The 19,954-nt window shown below is 34.9% G+C and overlaps 2 protein-coding genes across 8 annotated transcripts in view; both read right to left on the reverse strand.

Moving 5' to 3' along the window:
* The window catches only part of ZFP82 (ZFP82 zinc finger protein), an 84,113-nt gene that overhangs the window by 48,520 nt on the left and 15,639 nt on the right, over positions 1-19,954 (reverse strand). The window lies entirely within an intron of this gene.
* Positions 3,276-19,954, reverse strand: part of ZNF566 (zinc finger protein 566) — a 32,152-nt gene continuing 15,473 nt past the window's right edge. For 3 of the 6 annotated variants that reach the window (XM_049110371.1, XM_049110360.1, XM_035703985.2), the window contains 2 exons: positions 9,019-9,073; positions 3,276-8,750 (listed from right to left, as the gene is read on the reverse strand). In XM_049110371.1, the coding sequence (XP_048966328.1) occupies positions 7,726-8,750; positions 9,019-9,070 (1,077 nt within the window). In that variant the 5' untranslated portion in view covers positions 9,071-9,073 and the 3' untranslated portion in view covers positions 3,276-7,725. The remainder of the gene's footprint in view (positions 8,751-9,018; positions 9,074-19,954) is intronic. The other 3 variants (XM_035703976.2, XM_035703967.2, XM_035703962.2) reach the window with 1 other exon arrangement.

Here is a 19,954-nt window from a genome sequence, read left to right on the forward strand (position 1 = left end):
AGAATAATGTAGAGGAGGGATCCCTGGGTGGCGCAGCGGTTTGGCGCCTGCCTTTGGCCCAGGGCGCGATCCTGGAGACCCGGGATCGAATCCCACGTCGGGTTCCCTGCATGGAGCCTGCTTCTCCCTCTGCCTATGTCTCTGCCTCTCTCTCTCTCTCTCTCTGTGTGACTGTCATGAATAAATAAATAAAATCTTTAAAAAAAAAATAATAATGTAGAGGATAAATGAAGGAATACATTCATCAGTAGACACAGCAGTGATTCCAATAAAATGTAAAGTGAGGGATCCCTGGGTGGCCAGCGGTTTGGTGCCTGCCTTTGGCCCAGGGCGCGATCCTGGGGACCCAGGATCGAGTCCCACGTCGGGCTCCCGGTGCATGGAGCCTGCTTCTCCCTCTGCCTGTGTCTCTGCCTCTCTCTCTCTCTCTCTGTGACTATCATAAATAAAAAAAAAAATGTAAAGTGAGACTATAACTTCGCTATTTGGAGTTTCTCATGACCATGGCAACAGATCAAAGGCTGGGATGATAATAAGGGAGAAATAGATTAGTGTTTGCTGGGCTGGATTGATCCTGGCTCTTGTGGGATGTGAAATTTCCAAATGAAACATGGATAGAATTCAAAGATTTCCTTGGGTCTTATCCCTATCATTTCCAGTTGTAAAAACAAACAAGAAACAGACAAAAAACCCCAAACAAAAAAACCTGAAAGAAAGCTAACCAACAAAGATTCTGATCTTTTATGAAGAAGGTTTGGGTAACTTTACCCATAAAAACTTCGCGGTTTGGTAATTAAAAGGGAATGTGTCACAACTATTATTGATAGAAAGGAAGACTGGAACATCTACCTAATTTATATATAGTTATATATTATTATTACATTTCTTTTTCCCCTTTTATGTAGCTTGTTACAACTTAGACAAAAAGTCATAGAATGTCCACACAGGATTCTGACAGACAGAGTAGGTATAAACATCACCCAACTCAATTTTGGTTGAATGAGAAACAGTTCATGAATAAATGAGAAACTTTTTAGATGAGGTTTTAATTTTTAGTTATGGGAAGAATGATGTATATTGGTGGGATGCCATCTTGTGAATATCGGTCACTCATTTGGCTATGCAGTATTTATGTGCTTCTGCTATTACGGTTAATACCCATCTTTAAGAAGCCGAGGTTGATTCTCATTAAACTGAAAATGCATCTGTCTCTTCAGCAGCTAAGGTACAAGAATGGAACCTGGGCTTTGGCACTCAAACGCACCCATATCAGAACAGCAAGGTGACAATACAAAGTAACAAGGATGGGAAATTCCACCTGGGCAATGGGTAACCCCATGTACACAGGTGGCAGTAGCAGAAACATCTAGAGTCTACCACCCATGTTGTTAGTAGTGTAAGCTGGGGATTCGGTCCAGTAGTGGCAGCAGCAGCAGTAGAGACCTCACAAGTTCTGTGTCATCACATGCAGCCTTGTTTTGGGCTCTGCATCTTTGTTCCTTAGCATACTAAGATTTTCTATGAACAACTCAGTATTCTTTGAATTTCTTATCTACTCAAATTTTAAAAAGATAGAACATTGACTGTAACCAATATGTTTCCATTAAAATGGGAAATAAAACAAAGATGGCTATAGTAGAAATTACTGTGGGTGATAATTAATCATAACTCTTCCTGATTTCTGGACTAATTGAGAAATAGACTATTTTTGTTGGTAATACCTTATTGAAAAAGGCAGCTTCAATCTGGAGTTAAAATGTATAACTTAATACTTCACTTAAACTCTAGAAATTGGGAGACATAACAAGCAGAGGAATGGGCCTGCAGAGTAGGTATAGAGAATCATAGCCTGCCCCAAGGAACATGAGAAATTCAGTCACATAAAGGGAGGTGATTTATGTATTTTAACACATTTCACCAAAGAAATAAATCATTTCTCTTACAACACACAAATAAGAGATGAAAACAGAAAACAGAAATTATCCTGAAAATCCAACCCTTCAGTCTGTTAAAATGCAGGAATTGTGGTTTAAAAAAAAAAAGTCTTGCCACTGTTCTCATGTCTACAACATAAAAAAAAAGTGAAATAGGTATAAATACTGTGAGATAGATATAACTTTATCCACAGATTATAAAGATCAAAAGAGTCTATCATAATCAATACCCTAATAAAAGATACTAAGTTTTCAAATATTACTAGCATATCTTAAGTATTATGAAGCACTATATCATACAGATATCAGAAAGATGAAAAGTTGTCAAAAACATTTGAAACATGTGTATTAATATTCACTGAAGTTCAATTCAATGTGAATTCATTTTTAAGTAATATTTAAATCGAATAAAATTCAAAATATAATCCCAGAGGCACCTGGGTAGCTCAGTTGGGTAGATGTCTGCCTTAGGCTTGGCTCGTGATCCCAGGGTCCTGGATGGAGCCCCACACCACGATCCCGGCTCAGCAGGGAGTCTGCCTCTCCCTCTCCACCTCCCTCTCTCCCTCTCCTCATGTTCTCTCTCACACTTTCTCTCTCTCCCTCAAATGGATGGACAGAATCTTAAAAAAAAAAAAAAAAAAAGCAATCCCAAATCATTTTTCATTGGAACTGGGTAAAATAATTAATTTTAATAAAGAAGCATTTGTCTTTATTTTCAAGTAAAAATTATGTTAAGAATATACAAATCTCGGGCAGCCCGGGTGGCTCAGTAGTTTAGCGCTGCCTTCAGCCCAGGGCGTGATCCTGGAGACCGGGGATCGAGTCCCATGTCAGGCTCCCTGCATGGAGCCTGCTTCTCCCTCTGCCTGTGTCTCTGCCTCTCTCTCTCTCCTCTCTGTGTTTCTCATGAGTAAATAAAATCTTAAAAAAAAGAATATACATATCTCTATTTCCAAGTAATAAGTTACTAAAGAAAGTTTAAGTCACAGATTGCTGGAAAACAGAGTACAGAAATAGATCTGAGAAATGAGCATTTAATATATAATAAAAGTATTTTAATCTAGTAGGAGAAAGAGGAATAGTTCAATAGTTGTTTCTGGCATAATTGGGTTTATTTCTGAATGGAAATAGAGCTGACGTCCTATATTATTACACCATATATAATGATGAATTCCAGGTGTATTGTTAAAATCTGTGTGGGTGTATACACACCCACATATATGAAAAACTGCACTCTATTCCTTTATCCTCTTCCCTCTGAAAGTTTCTATAAGCAATACCATCCTACGAAACAGAAAATATTGGAAACTAATTTTATAGAAATGAAATAGACAAGAATATAAAATAAGAATGTTTATTGAAGCACTAGTTTTAAATGGAAGAGAGGAAATAGTCTGAAATATCACAGTGGAGGAATAGTTGATTAGGTATTGATAGAAGCACACTTGGGTATGAAATATAATGTAACCATTTAAAAAACTAAATCATTATTTACTGACTAGGGAAATTCAAAATGTAGTTGAATTTAAAAAACACATTACAAAGGGTATCATCGATTTTTTAGATAAATACTAAAAGTGTTAATATTTAAGCATAAAGAACCATATGGAGGATATACATAAGGTTCAAACATTACTCAGAAGGAAATGGACAGGCTAAGAGAGTGAGGAATAACGAAAGACTGATTTTTTTATTGGTATTGCTTCATTGCTTTGGGTGCAAATGCATTACCTCTAATTTTTGATGAGGAACTCAATGACTTAAAACTGGGTCATAAAAGAATATAAAATTTTATTTAGCAGTCCTCATTTTGATAGTAATGGAAAATATGTGAAATACCTGTTTTTACTAATACCTGTTTTTACTAATTCTCCCATTTGCAGACATTTTGCTCACTTCCACTTTTTTAAAAAATTAATTTATTTTATAGACAGAGAGCACCCACATGAAAGTAGGGGGTGGAGGAAGGGCAAAGGGAGAGAGAATCCCAGGTAGATTCTGTGCTGATTGTGGAGCTGGCTGCAGGGCTTGATCTCACAACCCTGAGATCATAACCTGAGCTGAAATCAAGAGTTAGACGCTCATCTGCCTGAGCCATCATGCACCCGACTCCACTTTTTAAAAATTGATCATAAAATACTTCACAGGCATATGCCTGTAACAAATAACTCAATGTTTTGTTTTTTTAACCCTCTAACATAGGATCTAAGAAAAAGGAAGTGGGGAGTGAGGGTTGGAGGAATGGAAGGACAGACCCGTAAATATGGATATAGGAGATTTTCCTTCCAAGACTGGTATCCATCCAATGCAGGAATTTGGTTGCTAAGCATGAAAACTGAGGCATAGAAAAGATCTATTTCAAAACTAATCTAACCTAAACAAAGCTAAGATGTGGGACCTTTTCTTAACTTCAGAATGCTTAATCTAGGAGTTATGACAGAGTTGAGTAGTTGCAAACTACTAAAATATAGTATGGCTCACAGGGCTAAAATATTTACTACCTGGCCCTTAATGGGAAGTCTGCTAACCTTTCATCTAGAACACAATACATAATGCCAGGAACATATTTGGTGCTAGTTCAAAATTGTGATGGTCGGGTTAGTTTTCCTCTTCACAGGTTAACTATTTTTGAAAATTTCAGTGTGTATATAGCTCAACAATGGGATATGCAAGATACAAAATATAACGAATTTTTAATCTTAGTATGATGTTTAGAATAAAGAATTCTAAAATATTGGGGCTAGGTCAAGTCCTTCAAAAAATCCTTACACTTGGGAGCTTAGTTACTTCATCTCTGGAAATATCTTAATCTAAACCCATTCACAACTAAGAAATTCTAACAAAATAAATTCTTTTGTGTTGTACCATTCATTTGCAACCCTAAATTTGCTTGGGACCAAGGAATTTGCACTATTAAAAACTCCTCCGATGGAGCACCTGGTTAGGCAGTTGGTCAGGCATCTGCCTTTGGCTCTGGTCATGATCCAAAGGCCCTGGGATCCAGTCCCAAATTGGGCTCCCTGCTTGTGCTCTCAAATAAATATAGTCTTTTTAAAAATAAAAAAATAAAACCTCTTCCTGCAAGCCTTCTCACATTCACTGCTTTAGTCTCCAGGGCAAAAGTAAGTCACAGGCTGTTTGTACAGTTGACATATCTCCTTTGGTCTTCAGGGGGTCTTTAAAAATCTGAGCTACCATTTAATAATCAAGAGCTGGGCAGCTTGGGTGGCTCAGTGGTTTAGCGCCACCTTCAGCCCAGGGCCTGATCCTGGAGACCAGGGATCGAGTCCCAGGTCAGGCTACCTGCATGGAGCCTGCTTCTCCGTCTGCCTGTGTCTCTGCAACCCCCGCCCCCCGCCCCGTGTCTCTCATAAATGAATACATAAAATCTTAAAAAAAAAAAAAAAAAAAAAAAAAAGCTATCACACACACAAAATCTGGTTTCTCCCTCCAAAATCAGAAGAGCTGGCAAAATGGGGCCTTCATTTCCTTACATCAGTTATCTGGAACAGGGCACTGGGTATTCACTTAGGTACTGGCTCAACCAGTTTCATTTCTATTATTTTTTTTTCATTTCTATTATTAATAGTACCTACAGTTTGCTAGTTTCTTCAGTATGCTTGCATATATCTTCATGGATGATATTAAAAAATAGCTTCCCTTTTTGGGTGTCCTAAGATTATTCTAACATCAAGTTATATTTGAGTATGTTATGAGATGTCTAACTGTATAACAAATAGTTCCTTAAACAATAATGTTTTAGGAGCACCCAGGTGGCTCAGTCAGTTAAGTGTCCAACTCTAGTTTTCAGCTTGGGTCATGGTCTCAGGGTTGTGATGGAGTCCCAGTTGAGTTTGAGCTGGGTATGGAGCCTGTTTGAGATGTTCTCTCTAAAACAAAACAAAACAGAAAAAAACAAATACTTGATAATGTTTTGCTTTAAAAATAAATTTGGTTTGGTGCTTTGTCAGTAGTAATGTTATTGTATTACACTAAATTTCTCATTTTCTGTGTTTTTATAAGTCTTTTTAGAGTTCTTTGAGTCAATACTGTAATTTTTATGTTTCTAAAAATGATTTTTAGGTTTTCAAATCTACCAGGAAGCAGCATTGTATTTAACATTTTATTTTTAAAAAGTATTTATTTATTCATGAGAGACACAGAAAGAGGCAGACATAGGCAGAGGGAGATGCAGGCTCCTCATGAGGATCATGCCCTGAGTCGAAGGCAGATGCTCAACCACTGAGCCAACCAGGTGTCTTTAAATTTTTTTTAAAGATTTTATTTTCCAGTAATCTCTACACCCAACTTGGAGCTCAAACTCAAACTTGATATAGAGTTCCATACTCCACTAATTAAGCCAGCAATGCACCCCTAACATTTTAAATCAGTAACTATATGGTTTCATTGCATATCCATTTTTAAAACATAATTCTATTTGTCTTTCCACACTTTTTCATCAGTGTCACAATGTTTGTCTATATTGTTTGTTTTGATATTAGGTATTATATTATATAGTAAAAAGGATGCCAGTCTGAGTAAAGTCTTTCCCACACATGCCATACATTACTATCCCCACTAACACCTAGGATTATTTCACGTTCCGTAGGAAATAAGTGATAATGGAAAATTTTCTGAATTCATTACTGAGTGTGTGTGTCTTTCTTCAATTACATGTCCTGCTTGGTGTTCAGCAAGTTCTGCAGAAACTGTTGTTTTTCAACAAATACTAATAACAAGGAGTAAAATAAGGACCAACATTCACTGAGTATTTATTATATGACAGGCACAATTCTAAGCACTTTATGTATCTTAATTTGATCCTCACACAAAATTTTGAGGTAGGTATTATAATTATCCCCATTTTATAATTTCTACTGAGACAAATATGTATAAAAACACAGAAAAATGCTCAGGAAGGATAAATACTAAACAGATAATGACTATCCTTCAAAAAGGGAAATGGATACAAGGATGGTAGTCAAAGGGTATGTTTGCCTTTTTTTGCAATGTTTAAATCTTTTAAAAGGAAAATATGTTCATGCATTATTTCTGCAATTAAAATACATGATACAAAGATATGCTTAGGGAGAATTTCCATTAGGGCACTGTGTATAATGGCAAAAACTCTGGGAAACTACAATGTCTATCAATAAGATTTTGATAAAATGATATCACAGCAACATAAGGAAATACCAGGAAGCTATGAAAGGATCTCTAGTTACTGTGTGGAACGTTGTTATCAATGTTTTTACAAGAAAGCCTAAGTTTTGTAAATAACAAAAATAAGCCATCTTTGAATAAAGAAGTCACTTCTTTCAGATATTAAAAGTGTTTTACAGAACGTGATGTAAAGAGATGGTCTTTACAGTCACATAAACTTAAGATGGGTTAAAACATTAAAAATATAGCAACTATATACAAATTAGGGGAAATGAAAATTAGGTTATTTCAGCATGAATCCTGAGGTTTAAAATAAGGTTAAAAAGGTGTCAAAAGTGCTGTGACTTTCAGTATTTGCTAGCTTGTATTATCTGATGTCAAAAGAAAAATACGTTTTTATTAATGGGCTTCTAAAATATATTCTACTTGTAGGGTGTTTCTCCTACATGATTTTTCCCAGGCTGAATAAGCTGGAGTCAACAAATAAGATGTTCCTACATTATTCTATTTAAAGGGATTATTATCAAGATAAATTCCCTAATGTTGAATAGTTTTTTTTTTATGTTGAATAGTTTTGAGCTGTAATTAAAAGCCTTCCCCCAGATCTCATATATTCTATGGTTTATCACCAGTACAAATTTTGATGTTGAATAAGTTGTGAGCCATAATTAAAGGTCTTTCCACATTCTCTGTATTCATAGGGTTTCTCACCAGTATGAATTCTATGATGACTAATAAGTTGTGAACTCTGAGAATAGGCTTTCCCACATATCTTACATTCATAGGGCTTCTCACCAGTATGAATTCTCTGATGTCGAGTAAGGTCTGAACCAGAACGAAAAGCCTTTTCACATTCCTTACATTCATAGGGTTTCTCACCTGTATGTATTCTCTGATGTTTAATAAGTTGTGAACTCTGACTAAAGGCATTGCCACATTCCTTACATTCATAGGGTTTCTCCCCTGTATGAATTCTCTGGTGTTGAGTAAAGTTTGAGCCACTACTAAAAGCCTTCCCACATTCTTTACATTCATAGGGCTTTTCACCAGTGTGAATTCTCTGATGTCGTGTGAAGTTTGAACCACTACTAAAGGCCTTTCCACATTCCTTACATTCATAGGGTTTCTCACCAGTGTGAATTCTGTGATGTCGAGTAAGGTCTGAACCACAAATAAAAGTTTTCCCACATTCCTTACATTCAAAGGGCTTCTTGCCAGTATGAATTTTCTGATGATGACTGAGTCTTGAAGGATGTCTAAAGGCCTTTCCACATTCCTTACATTCATAGGGTTTCTCAATGGTATGAATTATCTGATGTGTATTAATTTGTGAGTCATGTCTAAAGGTTTTCCTATATTCCTTAGTTGTACAGTATTTCTCTTTATTATTAATGATTTGCTGTAAAGTAAAGGATGGATGCTGACTGAAAGTGGACATGCCTTCATGGGTGAATATCAGTTGACTGAAGTGTCCCTCCTGAGAGTCATGTTGTTTCTCAAACTGGCCATTACATTCCCAATCATCTCTGAAACTAGAGCACTGAAGGTCATGTCTTGTAAGTCTTTCCATTATCTCCCACTGCGCTGACTCTATTTCATAAATTTCCTTCTTCAGAAATAATTTCTTGGTCTCACATCTTGATTCCAGGACTGAAAGAAAATATGAAAGTAATCACTCACATTTTTCTTGTTTGGGAAAAATAAAACTTCAGTTAAAATGGGAGAATTAAGCTGAACTTTAAAAAAACAGACAACAAGAGAGTCAGGATGGATTATATAGTAAGATGAGAGCAGTAAGTACGTCATTGGTTTCCAAACATTGCTACTGATCAGAATTACTTAGGGGAGTTTGCTGAACATAAGGATGACTTAGTCTCATCTCCCTTGATACAAAATGACTCTAATCATAAATACTCACAAAAAAATCTCACAGCATATGCACACACACCTATAGGAGCATCCCCCAGCATGAACTGTAAAACAAGGGAAATGATCATACCCAAACAGAGTTATTATCAGGATTAAATGAGTATGTCTAAGAAAAAATTCCAGGGATTGGCAAACTATGGCCTGCAGCACTGTACCAATTTTTATAAGTAAAGATTTACTGGAACATAGCTACATTTATTTGTTTATGTATTGTGTATAATTGCTTTTATACTATAATGGCAGAAGTGAGTAGTTGTAACAGAGACCACAATGACCACAAACTTAAAATATTTATTATTTGGTCCTTTAGGAAAATGTTGCCAGCCCCTGGTTAGATCTATGTTGTCCATTACAGTAGCCATGAGCATATATGTATATTTAAATTTAACATAATTAAAATTAAATTAAAAAAACAAATTTAATTCCTCAGTGGCACTGTCCACATTTCCAGTGTTCAATAGCCAATTGTGGCTAGTGACTACCATTTTGGAAATGACAAACATAGGACATTTCCATTATCACTGAAAGTTCTATTGGACAGTACTGGTCTAGATTTTGTAAATGGAGGCCCAGCGTCTCTTTAACAAATGATAAAGAAATAGAGGGTAGCAATCCAGATGGGAAAATGAATGAATCTAGTATGAGTGGTAGATAGTGAGGATTCTTTTGTGACTAAATATGGAATATATCTGGGGGTTGATGAAAATACTTTTTGGCTTGGAATTCTGTGATGCTGATCTTAGAAGAGAAGAGGACTTAAGCACATAAGCACTATGACAGTGATGAAGAACTGATAGGAAGGGCATTTGTAGGCTTAAAGAGAAAGAAGAGAATATAAAGGCAGTGTTTTGTACTGAAAACTCAGAATTACCAGATTCAGTCAATTTTGAACTCACACTCAAGTTAATTATAAGCTTTGTTTTCTTGGCCAAAGTAGTTCATTTTCCTAAGTTCTCAATTCTCTGTTTATACAATAGAAGTAGTAACACTTATTATAAGGATTATAAAGAATATATAAAAAGTATTTGGCATAAAGTAAGTGCTTAGTATTTTAGAGATAGTTCAAAAGAATTTCTACACAAAAATGAGGCTACTAGGCAAGTGAAGTGCTTTTTTTGTTTGTTTGTTTTGTTTTGTTTTGTTTTTGCAAGTGAAGTGTTTTGAAGACCACACTATGGTGGGTAAGCATCAAACCAAAAAAGTGAAATTCTAATACCATCTTTTCTCTCATATAATTAGTCAGCAAATACTGCCTAATATTGGTTCTAAATATATCTTGAAACTCTTCCTATCTTAAATACAATATCTAATACATCTCTTGAACTATCAGGGCAACCTCTTTCTTTCCCTAGGTTCCCTGCTTCAGGTTTGCAATCCGGAATCCATCCCTTATGATGTTTCTCTTACAATAAAAGCCAATCTGCTGAACATGGTCTACAAAGCTCTGAATGATCTAGTTGCTGCCTGCCTCTTCCAACAAATCTCAAGCTATGCTCCCTTTTGGTTACTAAGCTCTATCCACACTGCCCTATTTTGCAGTTCTTCAAATGCTCCCAGGTTTTAATTCCTCTTCAGGTCTTCTCAGAAATTTTTCTTTGTGTCTAGTAGATGGATTTTCCACTCTTGGCCTTGATAACTATTGCCCATTTTCTAAATCTCTAAAGGTCATACTTTTTCAGGCCTTCTCTGATCCCATGACCAGATTATACCCTCTTTGTAATTAATTACACTTTTAGCACTCTCTTCTTTTCCTTATCAGTATCTTCACAATTCATAATTACATATTTATTTGTTCGCTTAATATCATTTTCCCTGAATAGGTGTTAAGGTCTTCGTGTTTACTTCATTTTAAAAGTAAAATGTCTATTGTTTTCATCAACGTGTATCCAACTTTAAGCACAGTATCTGTTACATACTGGAAGATCAACAAATATTTATTAACTGACTCGATTAACAAGTATTTGAATATATAGTCCTTAATAAAAGAAGTCTTAAAAAATTCACACAGTGAATATACACATTTACTATTGTTCCTTCAAGAAGCCCCACTAAAGTGATAGTGACGAGATTAAACGAAAGAAGAAACTCCACAGGGACAAAAAATAGAAGAGGAAAAAGCAGCAACAAAATTTTGGAAACTACAGTAGAAGTAATGGTAATAATGTGTTAACCATGAACACTCTGAAACCTAGGTTGCATATTGGTCCCACTGCACAATTCAGTTATTTCCAAAAATTGCAATCAACAGGTACCTTTGAAAGCAGGGTATATGAGGGGCTGCAAAAAGGAAGATCAATTGAAAATCTTTAAGAAACAGACAGACCTCAGGTTCTCAAACCTACCCCATAGAGCAGGCTGATTCCCCAGCTGATATCCTCAGCAAACTGTCAGAATCTGGCAGCCAAGCTCATTTTATTGATTCCCAGGAAAGAAAGTACAGGATTCCATTCCAGAGAAAACCAGCCCAAGAGAAAAGATCAGATAGGTGATGTCAGTCAAAGAATTCTTCTAGGTAGATCACTCTACAGTGACTACCACCAATAAATCTGCACATCCTTGGATACAAATAAGCTCAGATCAGCTTTTTACTACCACAGTTTTATATGAGCAGAAAACCTTGAATAACTAGCAATTTCAGGAAAATCTTAACATGAGAGATTAAAATGAACAATCTTAAACATGAGATTAAAATGAACAAAGGGAAAAACTCAGGAAAGAGAGACAATGGAGAAAAAATTTAAAATTCAGAAGAATGCTTCTAAAATATATAATCTCATAAAAGAATAATGTCAGAAAAAATATTCAGAGAAAAACATCCTTTACAAAAATTAATGAGGGACATGAGTGGCTCAGTGGTTAAGCATCTGCCTTTGGCTCAGGTCCTGATCCTGGGGTCCTGGGATTGAGTCCCACATCAGGTTCCCCACAGGGAGCGTTCTTCTCCCTCTGCCTATGTCTCTGCCTCTCTCTGTCTCTCATGAGTAAATAAATAAAATCTTTTAAAAATTAAAAGAATGAGAATTAGAACTTACTAAAATCTCACAGAAAGTACAACAAAAAATATAAAAATAGAAAAAATTCTAGAGCTAAGACAAGAAATTCAAGATCTGAATTATAAGCGTTTAATCGTTCAAAAAATTTAATGAGCCCATACTATGTGTCAGACATGGTGCCAGGCACTGGAAAGAAAAACTGAACATTCAAAGTTAAAAATACAGAGAACAGAGAAGATAATGGGGAATAAATAATCAAGAAAATAATACAAGAAATTTCAGATATTTTGTTTCCAGAATGAAATGTCTCAGTGTCCAGACAAATGAAAGAATAAAAATCAACATCATAATACCTCAACTTGAAATATTAGACATTATAAATAAAGAATAAATTCTAAAAGCTTCCAAAGAGATTAAATAGATCACAGAAAAGAATTAAGAACCTGAATGTGTTTTGGATTTCTCAACAACACTAGATGCTAGATTTTAAAAATCCATAGAGCAATGCCTTCAAATTTTTGAAGTTAAGTTTTTCAACCTAAAATTATATTTCCAGTCAAATATCAATGAAAAATGAGTGTGAAGTGAAAACATTTTCAGACATAGAATGATTCATAAAATACACTTTCTATTTACTTTTCTTGCATACTTTCCTTGATTGCTTCTGGAACATGTGCCTCAGAATAACAAAGGAATAAACCCAGAAAGAGAAAGGCAAGAGACCCAAGAGTTGGGGTATACAAATGTATCTGAGGCATCCAAATACAGAAGAGAATCAAAATAAATTCAAAGGAGCATGGTGAAGGGAATCAATGATAATGAAGAGAAATTCTAAGATGATAGCTATGTAACAGTCTCAATTAGGGCAGAAGAACAGAGGGTTAGAGGAGACATATCTCTTAAAAAAAATAAACCAGTTACCTGATGTGTCTGAAGAGTTAAATTTATGAGAGCTACTCAGAAAACTAAGCAATTCTCAATTAAGACAAGGATTAATTATTGATCACTATATTAGACACTTACAAATAATATAACATGTATGTTGAAAATACTGGAATTAAAATTAAAAACTTAACAAGGATTAATTGCATGGAAAAGAACAAATCATACAAGTGAAATGTGATTACAGAGCTCAGCAATGAAAGCTGTTTTACATAGTCATTAAGTGAATTGAACAATAATTTAGAAGTCATGACATAATTATGTTTAGAGGATAAAGGAAGGTGTGTGCTAAATTTTAATCTAAAAATTCCACCATGAAAAGTCAATTATCATTAAAACTAGAAATCGTGAAAAAAATTCTCAGAGGAAGGACAGAAATGGTGACAAAAAAGTGGTGGGAGTCATGGGGAAGGAATATTATATAGAAAATAAACATAGGGCAGCCCTGGTGGCGCAGCGGTTTGGTGCTGCCTGCAGCCCAGGGTGTGATCCTGGAAACCGGGGATCTAGTCCCACGCTGGGCTCCCTGCATGCAGCCTGCTTCCTCCTCTGCCTGTGTCTCTGCCTCTGTGTGTGTGTCTCATGAATATTCTTGGCTCCTGTGTCATAAATTAATTAATCATATGTATGTTAGTTTATTTCTGGGCCATTTGGTTCCATTGATTGATGTGTCTGTTTTTATACCAATACCATACTGTTTTCATTTTGATAGCTTTTAATATAGTCTGAAATGAGGAAGTATGATGGTTCCAGCTTTGTTCTTTCTCAAGTTTGTTTTGGCTATTTGGTTCTTTTGTGGTTCTATAAATAAAATCTTAAAAAAAAAAAAGAAAATAAACATAAAATATGAATTCTGGAAGGATAATTCGGCAGTGATGAAGATATAACAATAAAACAAATTTCCAGGGATGAACAAAATGCTTAGTAATTAGAGAGTTCCCTTCTGTGTTGAGCAGAATTTATGGAGTTTTAAGCAGATCCATCTTGGTAGAATTTCTGAGGTTCAAAAAAAGAGAAAACTCCATAGAAGTAGAAACCTGATGAGTCAGGACATATCCTACTCATGCATTTATGTTTGATGTTGCCCCCAACAGTTCTCCGAAGTTTTGAATTAGTTATCAGGCGTGAGATATCAGATTTACGATAAAAATCTGGATTTCTGACTTCCTTGAAAGACAACACTATCTGGAAACACTGGCTTGCATTCTCATAGGACAGCTGTCTCCTAGACTTAACAAGTACTTTAAGTCCTTTAAGATGGTATAAATTCTTTCTCATTGGCCAGTCTCCCCACTACTGCCTGGTCCCACAGGGATCCTCTGGTCTCAGTTACCAAGTATTGCTTTTCTTAATTTTACTTTCATTCCTGATAGATTTTTGTGGAATTTGAAATTCTAGATTAACAATTCTTTAGCACAATAAAATATTGTTCCACTATCTTCTGGCCTCTATGGTTTACAAAAAATAAGAGAAACCCAGTCATTCAAGTAATTGTTTCCCTATAAGGAATGCATTATTTTTCCTATGGTTCTTTCATTGTTTTTTGGTCATCCATTTTCAGCAATTTGATTATGATGTGTCTGGTATGGATTTGTGTTTATCTTGTTTGGGATTCTTGAGCTTCTTGAATTGGCATATCTTTCACTGAATTTGGTAAGCCATTTCTTACAATACTTTTTTCAGTCCCAAACTTTCGCCTTCTGGGACTTTGATAAAATGTTAAACCTCTGTTGTCTCAGGTGTCTCTGAAACTCTATTTTCAGGTTTTCAATATTTATTCTCTCCATTATTTTATGTGAACTAATTTTGATTTACCTTCAAATTCACCAACTTTTCCATTACCTCCATTTTATTGAGCTTATCCAGTGAGTTTTAAAAACTTTGGCCATTATAAAAAGAATTTTGCCATTATATTTTTTAGTTCTAAAATTTCCAAGTTTCTTTTTTTATCTTCTATTTCTTAACTAGGTTTTTTGCTATGGAGTTTAGGGGTTCTGTATATGTATTTTAGATATTTCCCCCTTATCAGATATATGATCTGCAAATATTTTCTTCCATTTTGTAGGTCAACAAAATGACAATTTCCTTTGCTGTGCAGATTTTGGGTTTGATGTAGTCCTACTAGTTTATTTTTACTTTTCTTGCCTTTGCTTTCGGTATCAAATGCAAAAAATCATTGCCAAAACTGGTATCAAGGATGCAGGAGCATACTGCCTACATTTCTTTCTAGGTTTGTGGTTTAGTCTTATGTTCTGGACCTTAATCCATTTTGAGCTGATTTTTATATATGGTGTAAGATAACAGTCTAGTTTCATTCTTGCTGTCCAGTTTCCTCAAAACCATTTATTGAAGAGGTCCTTTCACACTGTATATTCTTGGCTCCTGTGTCATAAATTAATTAATCATATGTATGTTGGTTTATTTCTGGGCCATTTGGTTCCATTGATTGATGTGTCTGTTTTTATACCAATACCATACTGTTTTCATTTTGATAGCTTTTAATATAGTCTGAAATGAGGAAGTGTGATGGTTCCAGCTTTGTTCTTTCTCAAGTTTGTTTTGGCTATTTGGTTCTTTTGTGGTTCTATACAACTTTATGATTGTTCTATTTCTCTGAAAACTGCCATTGGAATTTTGATAGGGATTTCATCGAATCTGCAACTTGCTTCGGGTAATATGGATATTTTAACATTAATTCTTTGACTCTATGAACACAAATATCTGTTTGTATCATTTCAATCTTTTATGTTTTATAGTTTTCAGTGTACAGGTCTTTCACCTCTTTAGTTACATTTATTCCTAGGTGTTTTATTCTTTTTCATGTAGTTGTACATGGGATTATCTTCATTTCTTTCTGAGTGTTGATTATTAGCATAAAGAAATGCAACTGACTCTTTTGTATATTGATTTTGTATCCTGGGCCTGCACTGAATTCATTTATTAATTTTAACAGTTTTTTGGTGGCATCTTTAGAGTTTTCTATATAAATATCATGTCATTTGCAAATAGAGAAAGTTTTATTTTTTCCTTTCTAATTTGGATGCCTTTTTTCTTGCCTAATTATTCTAAGACTTCTGGTACTATGCTAATAAGAGTGGCATGGGTAGGCATCCTTATCTTACTCATCTTAGAAAAAAAGCTTTTAGTTGAATATGTTAGCTATGGGTTTGTCATATATGGCCTTTATTATGTTGTAAGTACATTCCCTCTACATTCACTTTGTTGCAAGTTTTTTTTTTTTTTTTTTTTATTTATTTGTGATAGTCAGAGAGAGAGAGAGAGAATGAGGCAGAGACACAGGCAGAGGGAGAAGCAGGCTCCATGCACCGGGAGCCCGACGTGGGATTCGTGGGTCTCCAGGATCGCGCCCTGGGCCAAAGGCAGGCGCTAAACCGCTGCGCCACCCAGGGATCCCTGTTGCAAGTTTTATTCATAGATGCATGTTGAAAAAGAAAACTGTTTAAGAGGAGGAAAGGGGCAAAAGGAGTAGGAGAGAGAATTTTAAGCCAACTCCACACTCAATGGGACTTAGTCTCACAATTCTGAGATTATGACCTGAGCCGAAATCAAGTCAGATGCTTAACAGACTGAGCCACCCAGCCACCCCCCCAAAAAAATTTTTAATGAAACTTTACTTAATGTAAATTTTTAAATTTACATGGAAGACAAAGTATAACCAAACACTTCTGAAAGAAAAGGTAGTGGGTTCTATCTTGTCAGAGATCAGGACTTTTTATAAAAGTAAGACTAATTAGGAGAGACAGATAAAAAGGCCAATGTGACAAGAGAGACCTGTATATACATAGAATTTTAATATATGCAGAAGGAATATGTGGCCTGGTGGATCAGTGGCAAATGGACTTTTCATCCAATGGGGAAAAGATAATGTTTTTTTTTTTCTTGATAATTTGATTTTTTTTTTGATAATTTGATTTTTATACAGGAAGAAAATTACAACTGATCTCTACCTCAGACCATCTATAAAAATCAATTATGGGTATGTTAATAGGGCTTTAATAAGTCAAAACATAAAAATTCTTGAATGAAAATTGGGAACATTGGGCTAGGAAAGGGTTTAAGATTCAAAGATATGGGGGAGCCTGGCTAGCTCAGTCAGTAGAACATATGACTCCTGATCTCAGGGGATGTGAATTTGAGTCCCATGTTGAGTATAGAGATTACTAAAAAATAAAATCTTTGAAGAGAAAAAAGGATTAAAAAAAAAGACCTAAAGATAGGAAGCATATAGCAAAAAACTAGACTGTCTTATAAACTGTATATAACTTATATTAGAATCATATAATTTAACCATGCTAACATATTGTATTGTTCATCAAAAGATATTATAAAGTGAATAAAGAACCTACAATTGGAAAAGATTTCTACAAAATATGTTATTGACCAAAAATTAGTATCCACAGGGTATCCCTGGGTGGCTCAGCGGTTTGGGACCTGCCTTTGGCCCAGGGCGTGATCCTGGAGTCCCAGGATCGAGTCCCGTGTCGGGCTCCCGACATGGAGCCTGCTTCTCCCTCCTCCTGTGTCTCTGCCTCTCTCTCTATGTCTAGCATGCATCAATCAATCAATCAATCAATCTTAAAAAAAAATAGTATACACAAAAAAAGTAAGAAATTCCTACAATCTTAGGAAAAAGACAAATAGCCTAATACAAAAATGATCAAAATGGCATCACACAGAAGAAACACTAATGGCCAAATAAAGAAAGGCAATCATCTTTAATAGTAACCAGGAAAATTTAATTTATTTTTATTTTATTATTATTTTTTAAAAGATTTTTTTTTTTTAAAGATTTTATTTATTCATGAGACACACAGAGGCAAAGGGAGAAGCAGGTTCCCTATGGGGAGCCTGATATGGAACTCAATCCTGGTATCACGACCTAAGCCAAAGGCAGATGCTCAATCACTAAGCCACCCAGGTGTCCCAGAAAATTTATTTTAAAAAAATGAAATAAGATTTTATACTCATCAGATGATTAAAAAATGAAAAAAATCTTTCAGTATCAATTACAGGGAAAGAGTGATACAAACACTTGGAAAATGGTTTGGTATTACCTAGTAAAGCTGGGTAAGTATGTATGCCAAGACCCAACAATTACATTCCTAGGTATATTTCCTAGCAAATCTCTTGCATATGCAAGTCTAGAGATTTATACATTATTATCTTATAATTTTATGTTCATTATGTTATATATAGCCTATTGTGTATATGGTATTTTTTTAAGATTATTTATTTATTTGAGAGAGAGAGAGAAACTTCAGCAAACTTCACTGAGCTCAGAGCCCAATATGGGGCTTGATCCAGGACGCTGAGAGATCATGACCTCAGATGAAACCAAGAGTCAGATACCTAACTGACTGCTACCCAAAGGCCCCTTTTCTATACAGAATTTTTTAAAATAAATATACTTATTTTTTTAAATACAAAACTCGGGCAGCCCCGGTGGCGCAGCGGTTTAGTGCCCCCTGCAGCTCAGAGTGTGATCCTGGAGACCCGGGATCGAGTCCCACGTCGGGCTCCCTGAATGGAGCCTGCTTCTCCCTCTGCCTGTGTCTCTGCCTCTCTCTCACTCGCTCTGTATCTCTCATGAGTAAATAAAATAAAATCTTTAAAAAAAATAAATAAATACAAAACTTAATGGATAGGTTGGAGAGTCAAATGGTCATAGCTAGAGAATTTATTAGTGAAACAATACAAAATAAGCCAAGGAATTGCATGTAAAGGCAGTATAAATTGAAAAAAAAAAGATACTAACAATGATCTATATGTTTTAATGTCTAAAAGAATAATAAGAGAAAAAAAGTTAACAGTAGCAGGTAACATCAGAAGAGATGGCTGCCAAAGCTTTTCTATTGAAAAATACTACCAGAAGAAAAATATGAGGAATATAGGTAAAAAAAAAAACAAAAAAAAAAAAACAAAAACAACTTGAATACATCATAGTAAAACTTTTAGTCCATTAAGGGAAAAGATTATAAAGGAACAACAATCATAGGAGAATATGTTCTGTTCATGGTCATATGGTGAGCAAAGACTTCTTAAAGTGGACAAAAAAGTGGTTAATGTGATTCTGTTTATATAAGATTCAAAAATAAGCTGAGGAAGAATTTCTTACATAAGATCCAGTGAGTGTGAAGCACAAAAGACTGATAAATTTGATTAAAAATAAGAACTTCTGTTCACAAAATGAAACCATAAAGAGGGTTAAGACATTTCAGAAGAAATTGACAATTTTAGAAAACTGGATGTACTTATAAGCAAAATATATAAAGAATCTTTACATGTCATTACGAAAGAGAGACAATCTAACAGAAAGACATTTTAAAAAGACCTGAATAGGCAATGCACTAAAGAAGAATTTCAAGAAACCAATAATGATATGAAATGTGTTAAACTCATCAATAAAAAAGGAAATGCAAATTAAAACCATATTGAACTATATTATACGCTCACCAATTGGAAAAAATCCAAGCGTGACAATACTATATATTAAACAGGAAACATGAAATAATCAAAGTTCTCATATACTGCTGGTGAGATTATAAGCTAGTATAGGCATTAAAGAAAAGTTGAAAAATTGGCAGCTGAAGACATGATGTCTTCTGATCCACTCCCTTCTCTCCTACTACTAACACAAGAAAATGTTCATAGTAGCTGTTTATAATTGTCAAAAACTGGAAACAACCTAAATGTCTATGAATAGCAGAACTGTTAAATAAACTGCAGTATATTCATATAATGGAATGAATCAAGTCTAACTACAAGTAACAGTATGTATGAATCTTAAAAGCAAAATGCTCCACAAAAAAGACATAAAAGGATATATATATATAGTATGATTCCATATATATAAAATTCAAACTCAAGTAAAACTAAACTATATATCGTGGATGGCACTCTTAGATAGTAAAACTATGAAAGGATACAAAGATATTATAGACACAAAGAGATCTGTGCTGGTAGTGCTGT

Source organism: Canis lupus, chromosome 1, assembly GCF_003254725.2.
Source record: "Canis lupus dingo isolate Sandy chromosome 1, ASM325472v2, whole genome shotgun sequence".
Taxonomy (NCBI): Eukaryota; Metazoa; Chordata; class Mammalia; order Carnivora; family Canidae; genus Canis; species Canis lupus.